This window comes from Eurosta solidaginis, chromosome 1, assembly GCF_040869045.1.
Source record: "Eurosta solidaginis isolate ZX-2024a chromosome 1, ASM4086904v1, whole genome shotgun sequence".
NCBI classification, from domain to species: Eukaryota; Metazoa; Arthropoda; class Insecta; order Diptera; family Tephritidae; genus Eurosta; species Eurosta solidaginis.
The window spans coordinates 385,103,035-385,128,203 of record NC_090319.1 but is presented as its reverse complement, the minus strand read 5'-3'; the positions used below and the strand labels follow the sequence as shown (position 1 = coordinate 385,128,203).

The 25,169-nt window shown below is 36.0% G+C and overlaps 3 protein-coding genes across 6 annotated transcripts in view; 2 read left to right on the top strand and 1 right to left on the bottom strand.

Annotated features, from left to right (window-relative positions):
- Positions 1–8,630, bottom strand: part of Gpdh1 (Glycerol-3-phosphate dehydrogenase 1) — a 47,499-nt gene extending 38,869 nt beyond the window's left edge. Inside the window, exons 1-2 of one of the 2 annotated variants that reach the window (XM_067763322.1) lie at positions 8,200–8,630; positions 7,766–7,943 (exon numbers count right to left, since the gene is read on the bottom strand). In XM_067763322.1, coding sequence (XP_067619423.1) covers positions 7,766–7,943; positions 8,200–8,243 — 222 coding nt within the window. In that variant the 5' untranslated portion in view covers positions 8,244–8,630. The remainder of the gene's footprint in view (positions 1–7,765; positions 7,944–8,199) is intronic. The other variant, XM_067763323.1, reaches the window with a different exon arrangement.
- Polr3B (RNA polymerase III subunit RpIII128) lies at positions 934–14,278 on the top strand. Its single transcript, XM_067763320.1, has 5 exons — positions 934–956; positions 10,465–11,339; positions 11,413–12,177; positions 12,250–13,172; positions 13,235–14,278. Exons 2-5 carry the CDS (start codon positions 10,475–10,477, stop codon positions 14,084–14,086), a joined length of 3,405 nt encoding a protein of 1,134 aa, XP_067619421.1. The 5' UTR covers positions 934–956; positions 10,465–10,474; the 3' UTR covers positions 14,087–14,278.
- Positions 14,279–16,640: 2,362 nt separating this feature from the next.
- LOC137238398 (GTP-binding protein Di-Ras2) overlaps positions 16,641–25,169 on the top strand; it is a 31,012-nt gene continuing 22,483 nt past the window's right edge. For 2 of the 3 annotated variants that reach the window (XM_067763304.1, XM_067763301.1), the window contains exon 1: positions 16,641–16,927. The gene's annotated coding sequence lies outside the window, so the exon portion shown is untranslated. Of the gene's footprint in view, positions 16,928–17,426; positions 17,446–25,169 lie in introns of those variants that run through there. The other variant, XM_067763303.1, reaches the window with a different exon arrangement.

Genomic DNA, 25,169 nt, shown 5'->3' with positions numbered 1-25,169 from the left:
TTTTAAATATTTCCTACTAATTGGCGGGACAGGACCTACATGTTTTACGCCGACTCCGAACAGCATCTTCAAGGCATATGAGTTTTCACTGAGCTCATGTTTCATGGCAGAAATACACTAGGAGTGTTTGCCAAATCAAGGCCCGAACTCATAAGATTACCCAATTTGCGAATCCCTATACAAACACGTGCAGTCAACTCATCTGTCAGGGCACGATGTTGCAGTTGAATGCATGTGTTTGTATAGGGATCGTCAAATAGGTTATTCTTATGTGTTTGGGCCTCCACTGCCAAGGGGCCGGTTAGAATTGAAAAAAAAAATTCTAAATTTTTCGTGTTCGTTTGCTCGGAACTGGAATTCAAGAATTTCGGTGTAATAGGCGGGGTACGCTACCACCATTTTTTCACAAGTTATAAAAATTTCAATATACAACTTTTTCTTCAAAATCTTAGTCTCGCAGACCAGTGTGTGCGGTGGTTGAAAGGAAAACGTGTGTTACACGACCTTGACCTACGCGAGCGAAATCAATGCAACGTCACATAGCTTATAAAAAGAAAGTAAATACGACAAGCAATAGCGGATAATGATGTTAAATTGTTCATTAAAATTATTGAATGAAAAAAGTATAAAAAAATTTATTAAATTAACTTAACAAAATGAGAGTAAAAGAAGTTCTGCGCCTTTTGTATTTTTTTATTGTTTTTATTTTTATCATAAACACAAGTATCGTGACAACGAAGAGAATATCGAAACACAAATAGAGTAAAGAGTACTTTTGGGGGGTGTCTTATGTGGGAGCGCTGCAACAATGCATAGTTGTAAGTTGGCTACACTCGCAGCTGCCCGTCTTTCTTGGGCATCGTCAGCGAAATGCGATTGTGACCATGCATTTTGGCATTGAAGTGAGAAACGAAAATAAACGTAATACAAAAACAAAGACAACAAAAGATTTCATTGTCAGTGTCTGATTAGATAACAGATTCTAAACATAAAATTTAGGTGTTCTATAAGTTTATCACTTACATACACTATGGAGCAAAAGTGAACACTTAAGAATCAATTTGCAGGTTATATCATGCACAACACGTGGTGTTATAATATGATAGAAATCAACCGAGTTATTAGCATTGCCTTTGTTTTTGGAGAAAAAATAAATTATTAAACAAAAACAACAACAAATGCATTTAATACAATTCGTCTTTATGTAATGATAAGTATAGTGTTCACTTTTGCACTCATTGAAATTTTTTTGCACTTGAATAAAGTAGGAGCGTCGTTTAATACCGTTATTCGTTATTTTACTAAGATAAGTGGTTGACTTTGTTTTTGCTAATCCAGCTATCATCAGTTTGTCTTAGTTCTGTGTGAAAAGTGGAAATATTAACCTTTATTTACAAAATGAAGCCGCGTAACAACAAAGTGATTGCGGAGGTAGAAAAGCTGATTCAACTGGGCAAGTCTACACGGGAAGTTGCAAAACAACTTAAATTCTCTCAATCACAAGTGATGAAAGTGAAGAAATTTAAAAATTTGGCCACTCAGTATTGCAAAAATGTCCGACCAAAGAAGATAAAGAGTGGCGAAGCAAAGCTTATGGCATTCATCTGACCACGGTTTTAAAAGGGAGTGGCCCTTAGTTGTATATGTGAAGGCGTTTTCGAGATATCGACCAAAATGTGGACCAGGGTGACCCACAACATCATCTGTCGGGTACCGCCAATTTATTTATATATGTAATACCACGAAAAGTATTCCTGCCAAGATTCCAAGGGCTTTTGATTTCGCCCTGCAGAACTTTTTTAGTTTCTTCTACTTAATATGGTAGGTGTCATACAAAGTTTTTTCTAAGTTATATTTTGCAGTGTATTTAAATAAAGTAGATAACCCTATAACTGCTATACTAACTACCGTTTGCATTGTGCTTCTTTTTATCTGTTTACCGATGCGATTTTGTTACGAATATTATTGAGAGGGAGAGAGCATCTTCGGCTGTTTAAAAACAAATAAGCGTCGACGCACGGCAGGAACAGATACAGCGTTACTGAAACGATTTACATTAGAGTATGGTTAATCGAAATGGCTTCTGAAATAAATTACTTATTATTCAATGGCCAAAAAATGTGCCATTTAACGGTGCTAATCTTTAGTATTCAGGAAAGTTATTAAAATATAAAAAGTTATGACTATATACGATGGACTTTGACACTTAAATTTAAGGTTTTTCAAAAAGTGGAGTTAATCGATGTGTGCACTGAGCGGCTCAATTAATACTTTGCGCTGTCTTTTTTGGTGTTTTTGCTTTCCCGGTCGTTAAGGAACATGCCATAAGCTTTGCTTCGCCACTCTTTATCTTCTTTGGCCGGACATTTTTGCAATACTGAGTGGACAAATTTTTAAATTTCTTCCCTTTCATCACTTGTGATTGAGAGAATTTAAGTTGTTTTGCAACTTCCCGTGTAGACTTGCCCAGTTGAAGCAGCTTTTCTACCTCCGCAATCATTTTGTTGTTACGCGGCTTCATTTTGTAAATAAAGGTTAATATTTCCACTTTTCACAGCGAACTAAGACAAACTGACGATAGCTGGAATAGCAAATACCAAGTCAACCACTTACCTTAGTAAATTAACGAATAACGGTATTAAACGACGCTCCTACTTTATTCAAGTGCAAAAAAATTTCAATGAGTGCAAAAGTGAACACTATACTTATCATTACATAAAGACGAATTGTATTAAATGCATTTGTTGTTGTTTTTGTTTAATAATTTATTTTTTCTCCAAAAACAAAGGCAATGCTAATAACTCGGTTGATTTCTATCATATTATAACACCACGTGTTGTGCATGATATAACCTGCAAATTGATTCTTAAGTGTTCACTTTTGCTCCATAGTGTACATATGTAAGTTGGCAATTGCTGAATTAAGTATCGGAGCATTTCAGTATAAAACAAAATCCTACATCATTAGTTTTGAGTCTAATAGGTTTTTAGTTTAATATTTTTAAACTCAGCTGAGCAGAGCTCACAGAGTACATTAATTTTGTTCGCATAACGATACCCTATAAACTAATCAGATAAATATAGACTTCTATATATCAAAATGATTTGGGCGAAAAAAAGAAATTAATTTAGCCATGTGCGTCGGTCCGTCCATCCGTCTGTCCGTAAACACGATAACTTTATTAAATTTTGAGGCATCTTAATGAAATTTGGTATGTAAGTTCCTGGGCACTCATCTCAGATCGCTACTTAAAACGAACGAAATCGGACTATAACCACGCCCACATTTTCGATTTCGAAAATTTCGAAAAACCGTTAATTCATTAATTCATTACTAAAGACGGATAAAGCGATGAAACTTGGGAGGTAGGTTGACCTTATGACGCAGAATAGAAAATTAGTAAAATTTTGGACAATGGACGTGACATCGCCCACTTTTAAAAGAAGGTTTCGCAAGCTGTAATTTGGCAACTGAGTATGTAATGTTCGGTTACACCCGAACTTAGCCTTCCTTACTTGTTTTTTTTTTTTTTAACATACAAACGGTTTTGCAAGTGGTTTGCATAGAGCGAGAGTACGGTTTAGTTTTTCTCTTTAATACTATTTTAATATTTTTTTCAAAATTACTTAAGTTATTGTTTTACTTTTTGCAATGCTCATATTAACATGCATGGAATAAAACAAATTTAATATATATAGTATGTATGCAAACTTGCCAATGACTGAGACAGAAATCACTGTATGTACCTATACAAAAGAATATTTCAGTTCGTTTTTACTAATTTACACAATTTTTGAGCTTTGAAAAATATATTTTTCGTTTTATGGTTGTGTGATAAAATCTACAAACATCTCACACCTACAATGGTTGAAAACTCTCTTTTCTTGGGCTAGTGAGAGTTTTCAACCATTGTAGGTGTGAGATGTTTGTAGATATTGTTGTTGTTGTTGTAGCGATTAGGTTACTCCCCGAAGGCTTTGGGGAGTGTTATCGATGTGATGGTCCTTTGTCGGATACAGATCCGATACGCTCCGGTAACACACCACCATTAAGGTGCTGGCCCGACCATCTCGGGAACGATTTATATGGCCACATTGAACCTTCAGGCCATCCCTCCCTCCCCACACCCAAGTTCCATGAGGAGCTTGGGGTCGCCAGAGCCTCGTCTGTTAGTGAAACGGGATTCGCCGCTCGAAAGTGATGTTGACAATTGGGTGGGAGAAGCTATATATTGCGCTACACAACCCCTTGAATCCCTGTAGATATTGTCACACCCGCTTGTTTGTACAGGGAATATGTGCAGGAAATATTTTTTTCTTTCTAGAAAAAAAAAACATGGGCAAACAGCTCTTTAAACTTTCCCTATATCGCTGTAAGAAAATTACAATTCAAATTCAAAAGTTTGCAATTTAAATTCACAAAATTTTAATATAAAAGCACGGTATACACATCATAAGAAAACGGCCAATAAAAATATCTCATATTTTTTGATCGTGTGAAAAATTGTATTAGCCAAGGAATTTTAACATTCTTTTATCTCTCTGTTTTCTACGAAGCGACTAGTTGTTTGCAATCGATTAGTGACAGACTCGACTATTCGAATAGCATTTTTTTTGTAAATTTTAATGAGTTCTGTGATATGTAAAGACGTTTTGCAGTTATTGTAAGCCATCTGCAGCTCACACATTTTGCAACAATTAAAATTTTTCGACAAAAAGATGAATTTATGAAATTTTTTATATTTAATTTTTAATTACAAAAATTGTTTTTATGAAACCGTCAGTATTCGAATAATGATAGTTATTGGATTACATGCCATGTTGAAATCGAAAACCAGTTATTCGTTTTTGAACGCATGCGAAAGTTGCTACGCGACTAATCGATTAGTCGAATAATCGTTTGTAAACGAGAGGCCCAATATATGTACATCAATAGCTTTGACCTATTTTGGCTCGGTTTATAGTTAATTAGCAAGAATAAAAGTTCTATAAGTTTTTATTTCTTATGAAAGTGTAAATTTTCCTCTTGCGTCATAAATTAATCCATTATATTCATAAGTAATTGTTCTGATCATTTATAAGTAATTCTTAATCTCTTCCGAAATACGGGTCGTGCTAGTACCAGGTGGTGCTATTACCGGAGCGTACCGGGTTCATATTCAGCAAAGGACTCGGTAACAATCCCTTAAAGCTGCTGTGAGTGGGTTTGCGATTACAAAAACAACAACAGCTTTTGTATGAATACTGCTCTGAAATCTGTTGCAAACATTTCTTTTTTAATGAAGTTTTGTATGAAGAAACTTTCAATTAAAAGTGTGGATTGAAGAGGTTGTGTAGCACAGCCCTTTTAAGGGGTTGCCAGCGCAATTTACAGCTTCTCCAACCCAATTGTAAACCTCACCTATCTGTGGCGAATCCTGTTTCTTTAGCAGGCGAGGCTCTGGCAACCGAAGGTTCCACATGGAACTAGAGGGCAGAGGACAGAATTCAGTGTGGTCATATTAAACAGTTCCCACGATGGACGGGCTTATACATGGTGCTTTTTACCTGAACGCACCGGATCTATGTATATCCGGCAAAGAACACATCGATAACACTTCCCAAAACCTTCGCGGAGAGTCTTTGTCGCTACAAAAACAACAACAACAAATAAAAGTGTTAATGATCTAACTCTTTAAACACACACGTTAAACGCAGTGTCTATACTTATTATTACTTTAACAAAAATGACTATACATAAGCAGTGAATTGTTTTCTGCGTTCTCTCTGATTATATGTTCTTAGGGTTAAGGGTTTCTAATAAAAAGATAGCAGCACGCATACGAAAACCGCACAATAATTGAATTACGTGCATTCTGGTTCGCACCACAACAAGCACAACTCAATTAAATGCACTGAAATTTTACGTTTAAATATGCAAATAAACAACTTAATTAAATTAATCGATAAAGTGTAACGTTAATGTGATCGCCTACTATCGGAGGTACCGGGTTCAAGCCACGAAAAATACAGCATCAAAATACTTTAGACAAAGTTTCCCTACGCATGGTCGCCCCTCGGCATTTGTTTGTCAAAAGTATAATCTGACATGAAAAGCTTACCTCCTCTGCTTTGTAGATACCATTGCGTGCCGCCATAAAACCATTGTAGGAAAAATGTAAAAATAGATTGACGCATATTGGAAGAGCAGTTCGGCCTTAATCTCCGCGAAGGTATATCACATCAAGTATTTATTTGTTTTCTTTTATTGAGTGCGGCTTTTGCAGTAAGCCTTTCTTTGGGCGGAAGCTACAACACTTTCACTTATAAGTTTAAAAAAGTGTATATTCACTAGTGGAATAATTCATAAATTTATCTCTGGGTTGCAACAAAATAATTTTTTAACGGAAGAAAAATATCTAGGAGCTGAGAGAACCCGTTTTTGGAATGCCATTTAGATGCTACCGACAACAGAGCAACAAAGGATTTCAATGGTCATTTCATAATGTTTTGACGTCATTTGTCACAAATGCTTTAGTCTGGTGGTAGAAAAACGCGCAAGGAACGACTATCACTTAATGGAGAAAATAGTGTGAAGTGCCGTAGTGGGAAAACCTCTATAGAATAATATCTCTGTGCTAAATAACGAAAATATGAATTCAGAGTGCTACCGAGTGGACTTACAGTCCAGAACCTGCGTTGCTATAGCAAAACAGACTCTGCTATCATGGTGGCGTGACTCTTATACCGTTTTCTGTTCTGAGATAAATTGTTGCCTAAGTAAATGGTAAAGCCTTAATAGAGTTACTCGTGATATACATATAATAAAGGGATTGAGAAGGTACTTGAATGTATTAAAAGCCTCCATATACATAATAAGCTTGAAGGTAAAGCACAATAGATCTGACTTAAAGTCGCAATGCATCAGGTTTTATAATAAGAACAGCAATAATAATAATCAGTGCCCATTAATCATTGATTGACCCTTAACCGTCTATGCTATCTTGATTGTCGCGTTTTCCCAACTTAGTAGAACCCCCTCCTCCTTCGTTTGCTATACAGAGTTAAAACACAAAACTACTCTACTATACTCCCTACTTCACAATAGGTAATTCTTATAGATATGTGCAACGTACAGATGAATTGTATCCACTATTACCGAAAGTACATTTGTTTTTAAGTGACGATTGGGTCTTAGCCTGGTACGAAACCAGGTTCTGACTTTAGGGCTCCCAGTAGCCATATAAGCCATACTCTCACTATTACGTAATTAGATAAATATCAAAGTTCTCATTCCAAACTATAAAATAACTAAATGCAGGCACGTGTAAATAAAAGCATACGTATGTACAAATGTCTATTGCATAAGCTACAATCTGACACATCAATGTTCACACGAACGAATAGTGTTTATAACATACAACAAGCATATATAAGTTTTTATCACGCATCCATCATTCCACCTTGTTCATGATGGTAGAAAAAACAAGTTCATAGATTATTAGAATGCCAAACATATACAATAAATTTGTATGCTTATACTTAATAGCCATCAAGAAAAGTTAACGGCATTCATCAGCTTTTAGTGCTAAATCAGCTTCAAAAGCTTTGTTATCAGTGAGATGAAAATATACCAATAATTAACATGTATTAGCGTTGATAGCTGTGTACAACTTAATTAATTCTTATCAACTACTGAATATATATACCTCCCCGATTTTATTTAAATATGATTGCATTATGCGCATTTTACATACATAAGTAGGGTTTCTTTATTTGATACGTACCACATTTTCTGGCAACTTATGTCCTGGCAAATATTTCACATTCTCATGGGTGGTGTTAATGATTTCTGTCAATTTTTTACCATCAATATCCTCCTCATATACATACATAGTCACACATTTCTCAAATTGCGGCAGAGTCGCACAATTAGCGCCCACTATTTTAGCTATGGCCGAGCCCCTGTTGGGTTAGAAAGAAAAGTTGAATGTATTTTAATTGTTGTATAACAAATCACTTTTCTATTTTGTGTTTAATAGTTTTTCATTTGACTAGGGTAAATGTTTGCAGCACATTTTGTGAGTGGGAGTTGGAGTCATAAAGTCGTGCAGTTTACCTAAAGCACGCCATTACATTTGTACATTGTTTATATACTTGTGTAACAACTAAATAAATATACGCTCTTCCTTATGCATATGTACAAAATTAACAAACTTACCAGTTTCCTGAGCCCACAATGCAAACGCTGATTTTATCGGACATGTTTAGTGATGTTATTTTAAAAATTTGCAAATATTAAATAAGTTTAAGTATTAACTGTGTGAATCGCCGTTGAACGTATGCCCACTAAATATCGTTTTTTTTTTATTAATACAGATCTAGCTATCTTTATACCAATTTTGTGTAATACGTTTAACGCGATCGAAGTGGCGACGGCAACTGAACTGCTTAGTTGGACACTAGCAAAATGCATGCGCTGAGTAGACGACTCTTTCTTTTCGTGTTATCAAATTGTTTGTATTTTATCTTGGCACAACGCTCCCTTTATTCAGTCGCACTCAGCAGTAACGAAACATCGCGTACGTGGAGAATGATTACGGCATATGATTCCCCCTTGCGCACCCGATTGAGGTTTTCTGATAAGCGGTTAAGGAATACGGCCAATTTGATGCGGCGTTTTTGTCAACACAAATTTCCCACAATTTAAGCAGATTGTTGGCTTAAAGTATTAAGTAATAATTTGTTTTTAGCCAGTTGATAATGCAAAGTTTTGACAGAAAATCGCATTCCTGCTTGCGCAGACATTCCATTAAGGGTTAAGGAAATAAGAAAGATTTTTGCGATCTCCTTTTTAGTATTCCTTATCCCTACCTTTTGGTTACACTTATAAATCTAATTTATAAGCAAAAAATTTGCAGATTTTTATTTATTATGTTCTAAAATTGTGAAGTAAAATTTTTTCTATTTAACTAGTCGATTTTCTCTGCCCGCTTTACTTTTCATTTTTTCTTTCGAACTAATCCTTGATTTTGTTTTCATCAGTCGTACAGTTGATTTACCTAGCCAGACTATTTCTTTTATAAAGAGCAATGCCAGACTATTTTTTAAATTCCCAAAAAAAATTATGCACACACTTATAATGTCCAAAAAAAAGTTTATAATAGCCGTTTTTTTTACACGCGTATACGTTTATGTTTGCGCGTAAAAAAAGGGTTACCCTCGTTTAGACAATGCGTAGGAGACCCATCTAGCGGCAGTAACTACTAACTAGCTACATCACAGGGTGTACCGAAAGGCGGAGACACACCCCTCTATTGCATGTCTGTGTATAACCTATAGCTGTATCAGTTGCGATGAATTGTGGACACGCACCATTTTAAGAGGTCATACATAGAATTAGTGTAGAGGTGAAACATAGACACATGTTTCAGTTACATTTGAGTATAATGCGCATTGAAATTGTAAAGTGGCACTACAAAATTTAGAAGTACTATTTTTATGCGCAGAAATTTGAGAGGTGTATTTAAAGTTTGACGCTTAGCAGTCCATACAAAGTTTAAGCGTAAACGTATATAGATGTAAAAAAAAACACAGCCAATATTTTTTTTTTTTTGATGGTGCCAATTAGCTGTTGGGATAACAACACTTGGCATTGTGGATAAAAAAAAGTGTGATATCTTATCCGTTAAGTGCCTGACAGGATGTTCAATATGGCTACTTTTCGCATTTTGGCAGCGTTTTGACAGGGTGTTCAATATGGCGGCGCATAGGGCCAGCTGTCTTCAGCGGTTGATACAGGCATGCTTAACGAACGAAACGATATCATTTCGTTACGATAATCAACGCTAATAAACGAAACGAAGTCACTTCGTTTCGTTTATTAACGTTAAGAACGTCAAATTAACGTTAATTTGACGATCTTAACGTTAATAAACGAAACGAAGTGACTTCGTTCCGTTTATTAGCGTTGATTATCGTAACGAAATGATATCGTTTCGTTCGTTAAGCATGCCTGGGTTGATAGAAAGACAAGGCGAATTCAGTAGAGGTGGTGTTTTCCCAACAGCTGATTTGCTTTTTCTTGATAATTTTCCATACAAAGCCTTGTACAACAAAATGTCAGTTAATCGAAATCTATGAAAATTTTCTTTTGACTTGACATTCTTCTGCACGGCGAATTGGTTGAATTCTCTGTGCCACCACCTTGTATGGATTCGCCTTGTGTTGTATTACAACGCGTTGTATGGAAAATCGAGAAGAAGCAATCAGCTGTTGGGATAACAACGCCTGGTACTAAATTCGCCTTGGTACCAAATCAAATAAAAAAGTACAAATCAGCTGTCCCGTGCTGCCACCTTGTATAGTTCTGCCATAATATGTTGTTTTGATAACAGCAACGCGAATTCGTGCGTGGATACTTTCCGATCTCGGGGCCTTTGACGTTTGATTAGATGTTAATACATTTATTTATTTAATTAATTAGGTTTCTTGAAATGGTTGAACATAGTGTTGGCGAAAAGGGCTGGGATAGCGATCCCAAGGCGTGGTCTAAACCCATCAAACCATTAGAGGAGAAATGGAAATTGGTGCCGGCATTTTTGCAAGTAAAAGGACTTGTAAAACAACACATCGATTCGTTCAATCACTTCATCAATGTGGATATTAAAAAGATTGTTGAAGCAAATCAAATGGTCATAAGCGATGCAGATCCACTATTTTATCTCAAGTATTTGGATGTGCGTGTGGGTACCCCAGATATTGAGGATGGATACAATATCACAAAAGCCACCACGCCACATGAATGTAGGTTGCGCGACACCACCTATTCTGCACCCATCACTGTCGACATTGAATATACACGTGGTGCACAACGAATTATACGGAATAATTTATTGATAGGCCGCATGCCACTGATGCTCCGTTCTTCAAATTGTGTGCTTTCTGGAAAATCAGAATTTGAATTAGCTAAGATGAATGAATGTCCCCTTGATCCGGGCGGGTATTTTGTTGTGCGGGGACAAGAAAAAGTTATACTTATACAAGAACAAATATCTTGGAATAAAATGATTACTGAAGAGTTTAATGGCACGGTGCAATGCCAGGTAACTTCATCTACACATGAAAAAAAGTCACGTACTCTTGTTTTGAGTAAACATGGCAAATATTATTTGAAACACAATTCAATGACGGATGATATACCGATTGTGATAATGTTTAAAGCTATGGGTGTAAACTCCGACCAAGAAATAATGGCATTGATTGGCACCGATACAGAAATACAAAATCGTTTTGCACCTTCTCTATTGGAAGCTTTTTATTTAAAAGTATTTACACAGCAGCGTGCATTAGAATTCATGGGTAAGTGAAAGCAAAAGTATCAATACTATAGAAGATTATTACATATATAATACATTTGAATTTATGTTTTAAGGTTCTAAATTAGTAGTGAAGCGTTTCCAAAGTGCTGCTAAGAAAACGCCAACAGAAGAAGCACGTGAGCTGTTAACCACCACTATTTTAGCACATGTTCCTGTTGAAAATTTTAATTTTCAAATTAAATCGATTTATGTTTCACTGATGGTACGGCGCGTTATGGCCGCTGAACTTGATTCCACCGCCTTTGATGATCGTGATTACTATGGTAACAAACGCTTGGAGCTGGCTGGTTCACTTATTTCCCTAATGTTCGAGGATCTTTTTAAGCGCATGAACTGGGAATTGAAAATGATTGCCGACAAAAATATACCGAAAGTAAAGGCAGCACAATTTGATGTGGTCAAACATATGCGCGCTGCTCAAATTACCGTTGGCTTAGAATCCGCAATTTCTTCAGGCAATTGGACAATTAAGCGTTTTAAAATGGAACGTGCTGGTGTAACACAAGTTTTATCGCGTCTTAGCTATATCTCAGCTTTGGGTATGATGACTCGTGTCAATTCGCAATTCGAAAAAACCCGCAAAGTATCTGGTCCACGTTCGTTACAACCCAGTCAGTGGGGTATGTTATGTCCCTCTGATACGCCGGAAGGTGAAGCTTGTGGTTTGGTTAAGAATTTGGCTTTAATGACACACATAACAACAGAGGTAGATGAAGCACCGGTTATACGTTTAGCTTTTAATGCTGGCGTGGAGGATATACGTTTAATTGGTGGTGATGTTATAAATAACGCGAAAGTTTTCCTTGTTTTTATTAATGGTAAGTTAAAAAAGCGTATATGAAAATTTACAAGTTTGTAATGTAATTAAAAAATTAAATGTTGGCTTTTAGGTAATATACTAGGACTAACAATAAGTTATAAGCGACTCGTACAAGTTTTTCGTATGATGCGCCGCAAAGGCCGACTTGGCCCATTTGTTTCCATACACACTTCTCACACTCAGCGTTGTGTGTACATACACACAGACGGTGGGCGCCTCTGTCGCCCTTATATAATTGTAAGTAATGGTAAACCAGCTGTAGAACAGCGTCATATTGAAGAGCTTAAACGTGGCATACGTAAATTTGAAGATTTTCTGCATGATGGTTTAGTAGAATATCTTGATGTGAACGAAGAAAATGATTCATTTATTGCTTGGAATGAAGCTGATATCACAGCAGATACCACAACACATTTAGAAATAGAGCCATTTACATTGTTGGGCGTATGCGCTGGGCTTGTGCCTTATCCACATCACAATCAAAGTCCACGTAACACTTATCAATGTGCTATGGGTAAACAAGCGATGGGTGTAATCGGTTATAATCAAAAGAATAGGATTGATACGCTTATGTACAATTTAGTTTATCCACAAGCTCCTATGGTCAAGTCAAAGACCATTGAGCTCACTGGGTTCGACAAGTTGCCTGCTGGTCAAAATGCAACTGTTGCTGTAATGAGTTATTCTGGTTATGACATTGAAGATGCGCTCATTCTAAACAAAGCATCCATTGATCGTGGCTATGGACGTTGTTTAATTTATAAAAACTCAAAATGTACTGTTAAACGGTATGCAAATCAAACATTTGATCGTATTATGGGCCCAGTAAAAGATGCACTTACGAATAAGGTGATATTCAAACATGATGCACTAGACACAGATGGAATTGTGGCACCTGGTGAAATGGTAGTAAACAAGCAAATTTTAATTAACAAAGAAATGCCAGCGGTGACATCAATAAATCCGATAGAACAGAGTGGACAAACTTCGCAGGTGAAAGGTGGAGCTTTTTGGCTTGAGCTGGTATTTATTTCAAATAATAATTTTTTTTTCAGATTCCCTATACAGCAGTGCCTATTTCATATAAAGGTCCTGAACCGAGTTACATTGAAAAGGTAATGGTTTCCGCAAACGGTGAAGAAGATTTTCTTATTAAAATACTCTTGCGCCAAACTCGTCGTCCGGAGATCGGTGATAAATTTAGTTCACGTCACGGTCAAAAAGGTGTTACCGGTTTAATTGTTGAACAGGAAGATTTGCCTTTCAATGATTTTGGTATATGCCCAGATATGATAATGAATCCACATGGTTTTCCCAGTCGTATGACTGTTGGAAAAACGCTTGAACTATTAGGAGGCAAAGCTGGTTTATTAGAAGGCAAATTTCATTATGGCACAGCATTTGGTGGTTCAAAATGTAAAGACATACAGGATGAACTATTTAAACATGGCTTTAATTATATGGGTAAAGACTATTTCTACTCGGGCATAACAGGTGAATCTTTGGAGGCATACATTTATTCAGGTCCAGTATATTATCAAAAGTTGAAGCATATGGTACAAGATAAAATGCATGCGCGAGCACGTGGTCCAAAAGCTGTGCTAACTCGTCAGCCCACACAGGGTCGCAGTCGCGAAGGTGGTCTACGTTTGGGTGAAATGGAACGTGATTGCCTCATTTCATATGGTGCTAGCATGTTGATTATGGAACGTTTGATGATTTCTTCAGATGCTTTCGATGTAGATGTTTGTAAGACTTGTGGTCGTTTAGCATATTGCTCGTGGTGTCACTACTGTCAGTCATCAGCGAATGTGTCGAAAATTTCTATGCCATATGCATGTAAATTGCTATTCCAAGAATTAACCAGCATGAATGTGGTACCAAAACTAAAATTGCAGAACTACTAAGTCACAAAATATCTGAATTTAGTTAATAGTTTTACAGTTCACAATCAATATTTCTATAGTTTCTAAAATCGAAATTGTCCTTCTATGATCACATATTTTTATAAATTTATATCAATTATATAAATTATATGTAACGTTAATTTCGTTCCTTTAAGTATGGAAAAATAAAACTAAATTGAGATATATCAAAAATGGGCGTAATGTGAGTACGTCCGCCATCCGACTATGAAGTGGGAACAGCAATATCTCGATTCAATAATAACGAAAGCGCGAAAATGTCGGATTACCAGCCGAACTCATGCGAAATAAGGCGCATCGTTCAATTGCTGCCAATTGTTGCAGAATCCACCAGCTGAATATCGAATAAAGGACCCAGGCTTAAAGGACTTTGTTCCTCTTCTTCTTGTAGCGATAAAGACACTTATCGGCGGTTTTGGGGAGTGTTATCCATGTTGATGGTTCTTTACCAGATATAGATGCGGACGCTCCGGTAACAAGCACCATTAAAGTACTAGCCCGACCACTCGCCCTCACCCCTAATTTCAGGAGGATCTTGGGGTCGCCAGAGTCTCGCCTGCCACATACATATATTGGTAATAGTACTTCTCTCCGGTAGGAGAGGGTGGAAATCGAGTTGCCGAAGCTGTGAACGGGATGGCCATTCCGATTCTTCAACCTACTTCTGACCACTTTCGTGATCCCTGAAAAATGGAAAATGGCGAAGGTGGTAGAGCTACTAAAGACTTACCAAAAGACTTTGTTGACACAGTCAATCACAACACGTTACTGCATGACTTGAAGGGTCAACCCAAGTCTTAAAAGGTGAACAGCAAATTACCTGTGTTTCCAGCAGGCGTCGGTCATCGTACCATCAAAATCAAGAACAATTGCCGGGTGGGTCTTGAGATGAACGAAAACGAGACGAAGTATTTGTCATAAGGAAAGAATAGGCGCATATTGGAAACAGTGAATGCCTGCGGCTATCTGGGAACCAGCATTAACTACGAAAACATTGGCCCAAGAAATCAAAAGGGATAATCACTCTTAGCGACAAGTGCTACTTTGTTAATTCAAGGAAAAGTCCTCTCGAGACGAATGGAAATCAGACCTTATAAGTCTCCCCTCATACCTGTTCAGATGTATGGCTTGAAATAATGGCACTTGTTGAGAGAATGCAATGACTCCTGTATTATGCAGGGAAAAGGTCTTTGAAACACTTAAGGGCTAATTAAACTTCCTTAACCCTAACGCCATAGTCTTAACCATATATCCATAACAATCTCCAATGTGATCGATTAATGGTGCCTTGACCTAAAAATCGTGAAATTTTCTTAAAAATAAAGAAAACGGAAAAAATTACAAACATATTCCACAAAAAATAAGTCTCTTAGTCTTAACGTATCCAAAACAATGAATAAAATCTACAAGAAGTTATTAAATTCACCAACTTAAATATTTTTAGGTTATGGATATGGCGAGAAACTATTTGGCTATGATATGGTTATGACGTTAGCGTTATGGTATGGCACCATTAATCGATTACATTGATTTCCATAAGGTTGGTTCGATCAGCTGTTTTATCTGGTTATGGTTTTATGGTTATTAATCATCATTAATTGGCTCTTTACTAGGAAGAAAAGGGTGGCGTTTTTTGTACAAAGATTTTATGAGAGCATTTCTAGTGCAATCTTTCGACAAACAATATGACACAAATATTTAAATTTTACTAAATACATATACCTTGATTGCATATTTCCATTCGACATATATTTTATTTATTTTTTTTTTAACCTTTTCTAGAACCACTCATGCAAAATATTACAAATTTAAAACAACAATAGCAATTATTCTGAGTTGGATTAAATTGCTGTTGCACAGTGTTGTTAATCATTCATTTAATTTTTTTTTCATAAAATGTTTAAAATTCAGACGCCCGGTTACTTTATTATTAGCCGTGTTTTTTAACACGCGCGTATACGTTTCGTTTGCGCGTGTTAAAAAACGCCTATCTTCGCTTAGATAATGCTTAGGAGACCCATCTAGCGGCTGTGGTAAAACAACTAGCTACAGCAACAGGGTGTACCGAAAAACGGAGACGCAACGCTCTGATGGCCATAGCGTATAACATATAGCTGAATCAGTTGCGATGAATTGTGGACACACATATAATACATAGAATTAGTGTACAGGGTGAAACAAAGACACATATTTCAGTTACATCTGAGTATAATGCGTATTGAAATTTAGTAGGACAAAATTTATGCGCAGCAATTTCAGAGGTGTATTTATAGTTTGTCTCTTAGCAGTCAATATAAAGTTTAAGCGTAAACGGATATACGCGTGTTAAAAAACACGGCTATTAATAAGTTTTTGAAAGGCGCAAGGGGCAATGCCATCAAAAATTTGTATTGGCAATGCCATCAAAGTTCAAAAGGGAAATTTACAATTTCACCAAATTTCACAATGCGCCTAAAATCACCCAATAAATATGTCAAACAGTGAATGGATTGCTTCTTCTTCCCGTTTCGTGAGCATTTCGTGTGTGTTGCACTTTTCCTCATTGTGGTAGTTGTCGTCGTTGTTAAAATTAAAAATAAAAATCTATTATTTGCAACTTCTACTGTAACGAAAAACTTATTAAAAACAACGAATTTTTTCCTCCTCTAATTGCCGACAGCATAAAAAAGTTAAAATTTCTATAAGAATGTTTTTCAAACGAATTGCGAACAACGAATATATCGCCGTATGTCGGTTGTGAAACTCGAAACGAAAAAATTGGCATACGAAAAAAATTATCAAAGCTAACTTTTAGGCGTAGACAACTATGTATATGCACTAAAGGTAATCATCAGCCCATTTATGTAAGGAAGGATTATTTAATTTCGCTAAAAGTTTCGGTAAAATCGTGTCATTCATTAACTTCTAATAAATAAGTTGATTTCAATTTTCTCTACTTGTAAAGCTACTCACTCAAACACTCCTACATGCTCATACACATACACACACGTTTGGAAATTTACGGAACGCAGTAACCGAACAAACATTATTAATTTGCTTGCTTGTAAACCGTGTGGGGTAGGTGGGCGTTAGGTATTTATGTATACAAAATGCATTAGGCTGCGAGTCGCTTAATAACTTCGCCTCCAACTCATCTATACTTCTGTGCCAACTTTAAGGATATGCGCGTGTGAAACTACTCAGTAGTAGATACAATGTTTGTAGTTCAGGTATAGCGGCTTGTACCAAAGGTTTCGAAAAAAAGTTTATTATATAGGTACAAAAACGTATAAGTAAATTCATAGAAAACCAACACTGCAAATACGTGATGCAATGGTCTTTACGTTCAGAATCTCACGGAGGTAAAGTATAATAACCCTGAATCAGCGGTCTGGTTCACCGATGGATCGAAATTTGAGAAATCAAAAAGGCACACACTAGGGAAACCATAAGTAATTGAGAAAAAAAAGCAGTCCCGACAACACTGAATTGACTGCCCAGGGCAAATACAGGCCAAATTGTTTATACTCCCTCCCAGCAATAAGAATAAGCAGAGAGGCTTAACGTACTATCACTGTTATGGAGGACAATGAAACCCCGGTTTACATTTTTTGCGAATGGTTCCCTGCGGCAAGACTCGTATTTTGGTGGCGTGACTCTTAATCCTCTAGTGGTGAGTTATTTAAGATCCGTGCCGTAATGGTGCTGCATATAATATTATCGAGCTGGTTGCGTTGGATAATAGCTGCCGGGAAGCTTAACCTGGGCCGCCGATGTTGCGCACTACTCGCGTTAGGGCAAATCCTCCAGTATGGAATCACTCTTTCCAAGAATCGATCTGAGTATGCAACTAAGAAGCTAGGTCCTCAATTAGCAAACTCCAATCAAGCTGTTCAAGTCACTTATCATACCCGTCTTTGTTGTGATGCAGAATCATATAAGGCAGGAGTGTTTGAGAGAAAAGTTCTAAAAAACATTACTGACGCCTATTTGTTGGCGTCGGCGTGCACCGAAAAAAATTTAACTATGACTAGTATAAGTTTTGTGTAGACTTCAATATAATCTAATGGATTAATGAAATAACCGTCCCCGACAACAACAACAACATCCGTCCCCGAAGGATGACCCGGGTAGAGAGCGATTTTAGTTCCTTCGGTGTTTGAATTCGGCGGTATATGGGACAACAAAAATCGTTTAAACGGTAAATATGTATATATCTTCTCGAGTTCCATTTTGCTATGATCGACAGCTATCTGCTTGACTCAACTCATCGAGTCCTTATACCTATGTAACCCTACAAATATCACGCAGGGTTACAGTAAATTTTTGGCTGACTAGGATTGCAGGGTATCGAGGGTAGATGTCACAATTCGATTGAGGGAAATCAAAAGGAGACAGGAGTTGCATATGACCCATCATAAAATCCAAAATAAACCATCTAATGATAGGCAATAAATACCGTTGTTCCCAAACTGTATCCTGTAATTGTTAAACATAAGAAGCACCGTTACGAAAATGTAAACGAAACTAATTTGGAAGGAAGAGGGTTTAAATTAAGCCAGAACAACCTTTCGAATCCGTTCCATTCCTTTTTGGTGTCCAATTTTCTATAATCGGGTTTCCAGTCAAAATAATTGGAAAAACGCCTTTATTATTTTATTGCCGACGTTTCGACCGTTTATTGTGGTCTTCTTCAGGGCCTAGTTACAAATTTAAAGAAATTAAAATAACTCAATTTAGTTTCGCAGTTCTATAGAATTAAAGTTACATATATATATTAGGGCGGGTCGATTTAAAAATCGCTCATTGCTCTGTGAAAATCGTATTCTAGGGATCAAAATAAGAAACTTTGCCGAAGGAGTCATACCTCTAAAACGAATTCTGATGTCCCCCCCCCCCCCCCCTTTGGGTCGAACTTTTGGGTAGGGGCAATTTCAATTCTACCTGCTGTGCCTTGTGGTGGCTTAAAAAAAACGACACAAGCAATTTTACGATCTGCAATTGTGTCACAGTGATACCTTCATTTTTTAAAACGGTTGAATAAAAAACCCACACAACTATGCAAATGCATCACAGTGATGCCTTGGTTTTAAAAGGGGGTTGTAAAACGCTAATTTCTAATAATTTTTTTAAATTTCATTTCTATTACTAAGTTAAATTAATTTTTTCATTTTCATATGTTCTGACTAAATAAATTTCTAAAGAGAAAAATAAACTCCAAAAAGAAAAAACATAGGCATTTCAAAGTGGGATTTTTCAAAATTTACCCCTACGACCCAAAAGGGGGGACTTCAGAATTCGTTTTAGATGTATGGTTCCTTCGGCAAAGTTTCTTATTTTGATCCCTAGAATATGATTTTCACAGAGCAATGGGCGATTTTTTTGCCTCCCCAGAAATCGACCCGGCCTAATATATATATATATATATATGGACATTCAATTGACAAAACAGTTCTTACTTTGGTGTCCTTTCGAATAGCGATTACTACACTTCTCCTCCAAGAAGAGATAGTGGTCAAGGTAAGACCAAAGGCAAAGATGAAAGGATAAGAAGGAAGGACATTAAGCATTTTTGTAAGACATTCACTACCGCATGTAGCAGAGGGGGCTGTGTAGCGCAACTCTTTCAACGGATTTCCAGCGCAGTTTAAAGCTTGTCAACCTCACTTAGCAGGCGAGGGTGCGAGGCGACACCAAGTTCCTCATTGGTAAGGGGTTGGATGTTGGATCCTTCTCAACATGATCATATCAACTAGTTCCCGAAAAGGTCGGGCTTGTGTCTTAATGGTCCTTGTTTCCAAAACGGACCTGATCTATATGCGGTGAGGACAATCCCTAAAACCGTTTCTACAAAATTAGCAACAAGCACAACAAGTATACATATATAATAAAAAGTTACCTTAAAAGATTGTTATGTGAAAAGAATTGTTTAATTGTAAACTCAATAGCATAATGTGTGATTTAATTTTACAATGGAAATGTAATACCATTACAAAATGCGAACCCTTGAGACTTTTGGCGTGTTCACTGGGTCCTTACTAGTATAAGTTAGCGTTAGAGGGATTCAGTTGCTATTCCTCCTTCTGAAGTTCATTGCAACATTTTGTAAATAAAATCCAACACACACCCTGCAAAAATCGTTGGATCATGTGGTCCACTGGAGTACTTACCTTTATACTACACTGTAATGCAGCAATGGACCAACTCATGTTTCTACACGAACACATTGTAAGCCGATCATTGCTCGTTTTTAACGATGTAATCACTACACGATGTTTATTGGACTGTGGGTACTCCGTGGATTACTCTGATGTAATGCGAAGCTGGAGTAAATGGTCCAGTCCTAGGACATCGCAATGTTAATTGGACCATATTTTTTGTATGAATTGTGGTTAATTTTGGAGTACTCGGTTGGTCCATAGCGAGTACTCCATACATGCATGCATGGAGTACTCGCGATTTTTGCAGGGCACTTGTCCCCCACTATACATGTGAACAATCATAGTTTGGCACAGTGCACAATATTTTCGCTACTACTATCACTAAATATTTAGTGATACTGAAAAAATCTCCACTACCACTAAACAGTTAGTTCTAGTACGGTGGGAAGTTACTTTCAATAATTTTTTCCGCTAAAATTTAGTGAAGCCGTTTTCAATTTTCACTATTTTCTCTACTGGTAGTGGGATGCTTACTGCACTAATAATTTAATTGCACTATGGACAACTATGCATACAATGCACTCCGTTCGAATATTCGGGCCATGCAAAAATCATGCTACTAATACCGAAAAAGAGCGGTCTACGATTTTGTCTACAGTGGGGTGCAATTGATCCCTCTACACCATTTCCAGTTGTAAATGAGAGAGCGTCATTTGGAAATGAGAATAGTTACTTTAAAACGAGAAAGCGTCATTTGAAAATGAGAATAGTTACTTGAAAATGAGAAAGCGTAGTTTGAAAATAAGATTTGTAAATTGTAAATGAGATTAGTCAGTTGTAAATTAGAAAGCGTTAAATGTAAATGCGAAAGCGTTATCTGTAATTGAGAATAGTCAATTGTAAATTCGAAAGCATCATTTCGATATGAGAATAGTCACTTGTAAATAAGAATAGTCAATTGTAAATGCGAAAGCGTCATTTTTAATTGAGTATATTGAGTTGTAAATAAGAACAGTGAATTGTAAATTCGAAGTATCAAATGAAAATGCGAAAGCATTATTTGTAATTGAGAATACGTAGTCAATGCGAAAGAGCTATATGGAAATGAGAATAGTCAATTGTAAATGCGAAAGCGTTATATAGAAATGAGAAAAGTGAGTAAATTTTGAATGAAAAAACATTAAGTAAAAATGCGAAAGTTATTAAGAATAAAAATTGTCAATTGAAAATGCGAAATTTGTTTTATTCAGTACTTTAAACATTGAATTTAAAGAAACGTGTAATAAATAGTATATCGAGCAATGGCAATAACTACAAATTGGTATGGGTACAATGCACTGCCCATGAAAGAGATGCTCACATGGTAATAGGCGAACAACGGACTTCCTTTGAATTTTATTTACGCACACAGCACAATTGTCTTTAAACTCCATTTTGGTAGCGCTCGAAAAGTTCGGTTATATGTTTTTATTTGGTCAGTTACCGATAGACTTATAAATAAATTCAAATATGTATTTACAACTTACTTGCTGCATACAATTTCTAATCGTAATGTAGTTTATGTAAAAGTATAAATAAGGAGTCCGAAGTCCGTGGGACACAATGGGAATAATGAATAAAGCCTTATTAATACCTAGTGATATTTTAGTGAAGTAAGTAGGTAGTGGTTAAATACCATCCTAAAAGCTAACCACGGTTTTAAGTTTTTTAAGCAATTAGTTTGGATCTGCTTTGTCATTTGCAACTGACTATTCTTATTTCCATGTGACGCTTTCGCATTTTCAAGTGATACTTTCTTATTTATAACTGAGTACGTATTCTCAATTACAGATGACGCTTTCGCATTTTCTTTTGATGTTTTCTCATTTACAAGTGACTATTTTCATTTCCATATGACACTTTACGCATTTACAATTGACTATTCACATTGGCGACTGACGCTTTCTAATTTTCAATTGAAGCCTACTCATTTACAAGTGACTGTTCGCATTTCCAAATGACGCCTTCACATTTACAATTCACTAATCTCATTTCCAAATGACGCTTTCGCATTTACAATTCTCTATTATCATTTAAAACGGACTATTCTCAATTACAATTAACGCTTTCGAAATTTCATTTACAGTTTTCTCATTTACAAGTGACTATTCTCATATCGAAGTAACGCTTTCGCATTTGCAATTAACTATTCTCATTTCCATATGACGCTTTCGCATTTATATCTGACGCTTTCTCATTTACAACTGGAAATGGTGTAGTTCCGGCAACGAAATGGGTTAAATAAAATAAAAAATTAAATTGAGTTGAAACGAAGTCTGTCAGAAAAATGTGGAACCCAAAGAGTTTTTATTTGTTAAGAGCCGTCACTCGATACTTTCAAAAAATTACTCGATGTTTTCTCAAGGTAGTCGCTAGTTTTTTTTTTTTCAGATATATTTATAAAAATGCCGTCTATACATTTCCGTGGCGTATTTGTGTTTATTTTAATGGTTGCATTAAATTAATGAATTAATACTCTTTCCAAAAAGCGCAATTACTCAAAGTCACTACACCGCATAAATATATAGGATGCATCATTCAAGGTTCGAATAGAGCTCAAGGCCAGAACAATAATTTTTTTCCAATGATAATTATTGTTATTTTTTTTTTTTTTTTTCTTGAGCTCGATTCGAACCTTGAATGATTTATCAATAGGCCGATAAAAACAAAAACAATTATATAGGATGCATTTAAAGAAAACTAACCAAAACATTGAGAAAACATTCGGCATGAATTGGTTACTTTGTTGTTGCCAACGGCTTTTAACAAATAAAAACTCTTTGCCCATACGAAAAAAAAATTATTGTGTAAGATTTAAAAAAATTATAAACTCGGTAAGAATTTCCGTACAAGTAGATAGAGGACTTGTCCGACTGTACTCGTAGGTAAACAAAGAAGACCTTTCTGACAGTACTCGCTAAGGGTTATGGGTAGGAAGATGATCTGTCCGACAGTACCCGTAAGCGAACTAAGAATACCAGTCCAACAGTTTCCAATCAGGCACAAACAAGCTCAATTGGTCTCGCCATAGGATATGCTCAAACAAAATGGATCATTCCAATCCTCTGCGACTCATCCTGGGCTAATCGCTTTTCTTGCAGGGAAATTACACTCCCCATTCAATACATTTGCATCTATACAGCCGGCACATAGGCATACGTATATTAACATATACATAAGTATAATTATGCATACATCGACATATACCGTGCATTAGAGTGACCAGAAAAAATGTTATATTATTCCTGATGCTTTATCTTAGGTTAAATACAGAAAGAAAAAGACTATTTTAAATCTTTTATTTTTCAATTTCGTGTTTGTTATGCTTGAGTTTGAAATTTTTATCAATATCCGTTTTCTCTCATATCGGCAAATAATTGGCTCAAAATCGCGTCTTAAGCAAAGCTTTTAAGCAATTTTCACTACAGATTTTATAGGTTGATGTATGCAGGTGTTCTAAAGTCACAGAGTATGCAGATTTTGTATGATGTCTTGCGAAAATTATATATGGAGACAATTACACAGATAGGGCTTTAAGCGCTAAGATTTAATAAATTTCATTCATCAACTTTCACTGTCTCCAAAGTAGTTTCATTTGACGTTTTATCTTTTAATATTGGAAAATTATAAAGTAGGAGCCCACCATAGACCCCATCATTAAGATGAAGTCATTCACATAATCTCACTTTTGCAGCAGCTCTATTCGCCAGTATTTACGTGTTTTACAAATGTAACAAATTTTGATTGTTTCACTTTTCGTACACATTTTCTCAAAGAAATGTTTTCTGCAAAATTTTTGCTATATTCTGTTGGGGAATACAAAGTAACGTTAATCTTTCTATCAAAAAAATTCCGTTAAAGGCTTATGCATATATTGTATTATATTTCTAAGCATGTGGTAAAATCTACTCCGATCGTAGAAGAAATTAAAAGCAGTTATCAATGAAATAAATATGTATGCGGTACTTGTCAGAAAAAAGGGGAATTGATTCAAATACTCGGGGGTTGTTCCAGCAAAGCCTTGGCACTGTCGACTTAAAAAAATCACGACGAGTTGCTTTTACGAAGAAACGAAACAGGGGAACAATGCAATCCCCTTCTGCTGAAATTGTAGTGGAAATGCACCTTTATTATTATATTATAGTGGTAGTAATTTTGTAAATACCATTAGGTTTTCTGGAAACTATTAAATTTTTACTATATATTTCACGAAACGATACAGTGTTATACTGTCTGATTTTCTTGTAATTTTAAATTCATGGTTTGGGTATTAAAACTATTAATTTAAAACTATGTTGCTGTATTGAATGCAATGAAATCTTACCGAATTAGTCCAAACTTTTGTTGTTACCTAAAAATCTCATATGATCAAAGATACCTAAAAGGGCAGAGCCACATACCTTTAATTATTTGTAGGAGGTCCTATAAGACGTACAAAGAGTGTAGCCTTTCTTCACACCAATTTCTCAATAGAGATTGGCAGATTCCATGGTTTCAGTATTCATGAAGCGTTGTCTTCATACAACTTTTTTTGTGCAGCCACACTAGTAGATCATTGTATATTTAATAAATTTACCATAAGATCAGTAAAATAATACTAGGGAATTTTGCAGTTTAGTACTTAGCAGGCAATGTTAAATTTTTACCTACTACTTTCTACTACTACTAATTTTTATACCCAGCGTGCTTTGCACACAGATTATATTAACTTTGATTGGATAACGGTTGGTTGTACAGGTATAAAGTAATCGAGATATATATAGACTTCCATATATCAAATTAATCAATGTCGAAAATTTGATTGAGCCATGTCCGTCCGTCCGGTAACACGATAACTTGAGTAAATATTGAGATATCTTCACCAAATTTGGTACACGAGCTTATCA

What these genes read in the sequence shown, in the direction of transcription:
- Polr3B (XM_067763320.1), top strand. Translation starts at nt 10,475, where the DNA reads ATGGTTGAACATAGTGTTGGCGAAAAGGGCTGGGATAGCGATCCCAAG. An exon ending in GCGTGCATTAGAATTCATGG is followed by an intron (nt 11,340 to 11,412) that starts GTAAGTGAAAGC and finishes TTATGTTTTAAG; the next exon opens with GTTCTAAATTAGTAGTGAAG. An exon ending in AGAGTGGACAAACTTCGCAG is followed by an intron (nt 13,173 to 13,234) that starts GTGAAAGGTGGA and finishes TTTTTTTTTCAG; the next exon opens with ATTCCCTATACAGCAGTGCC.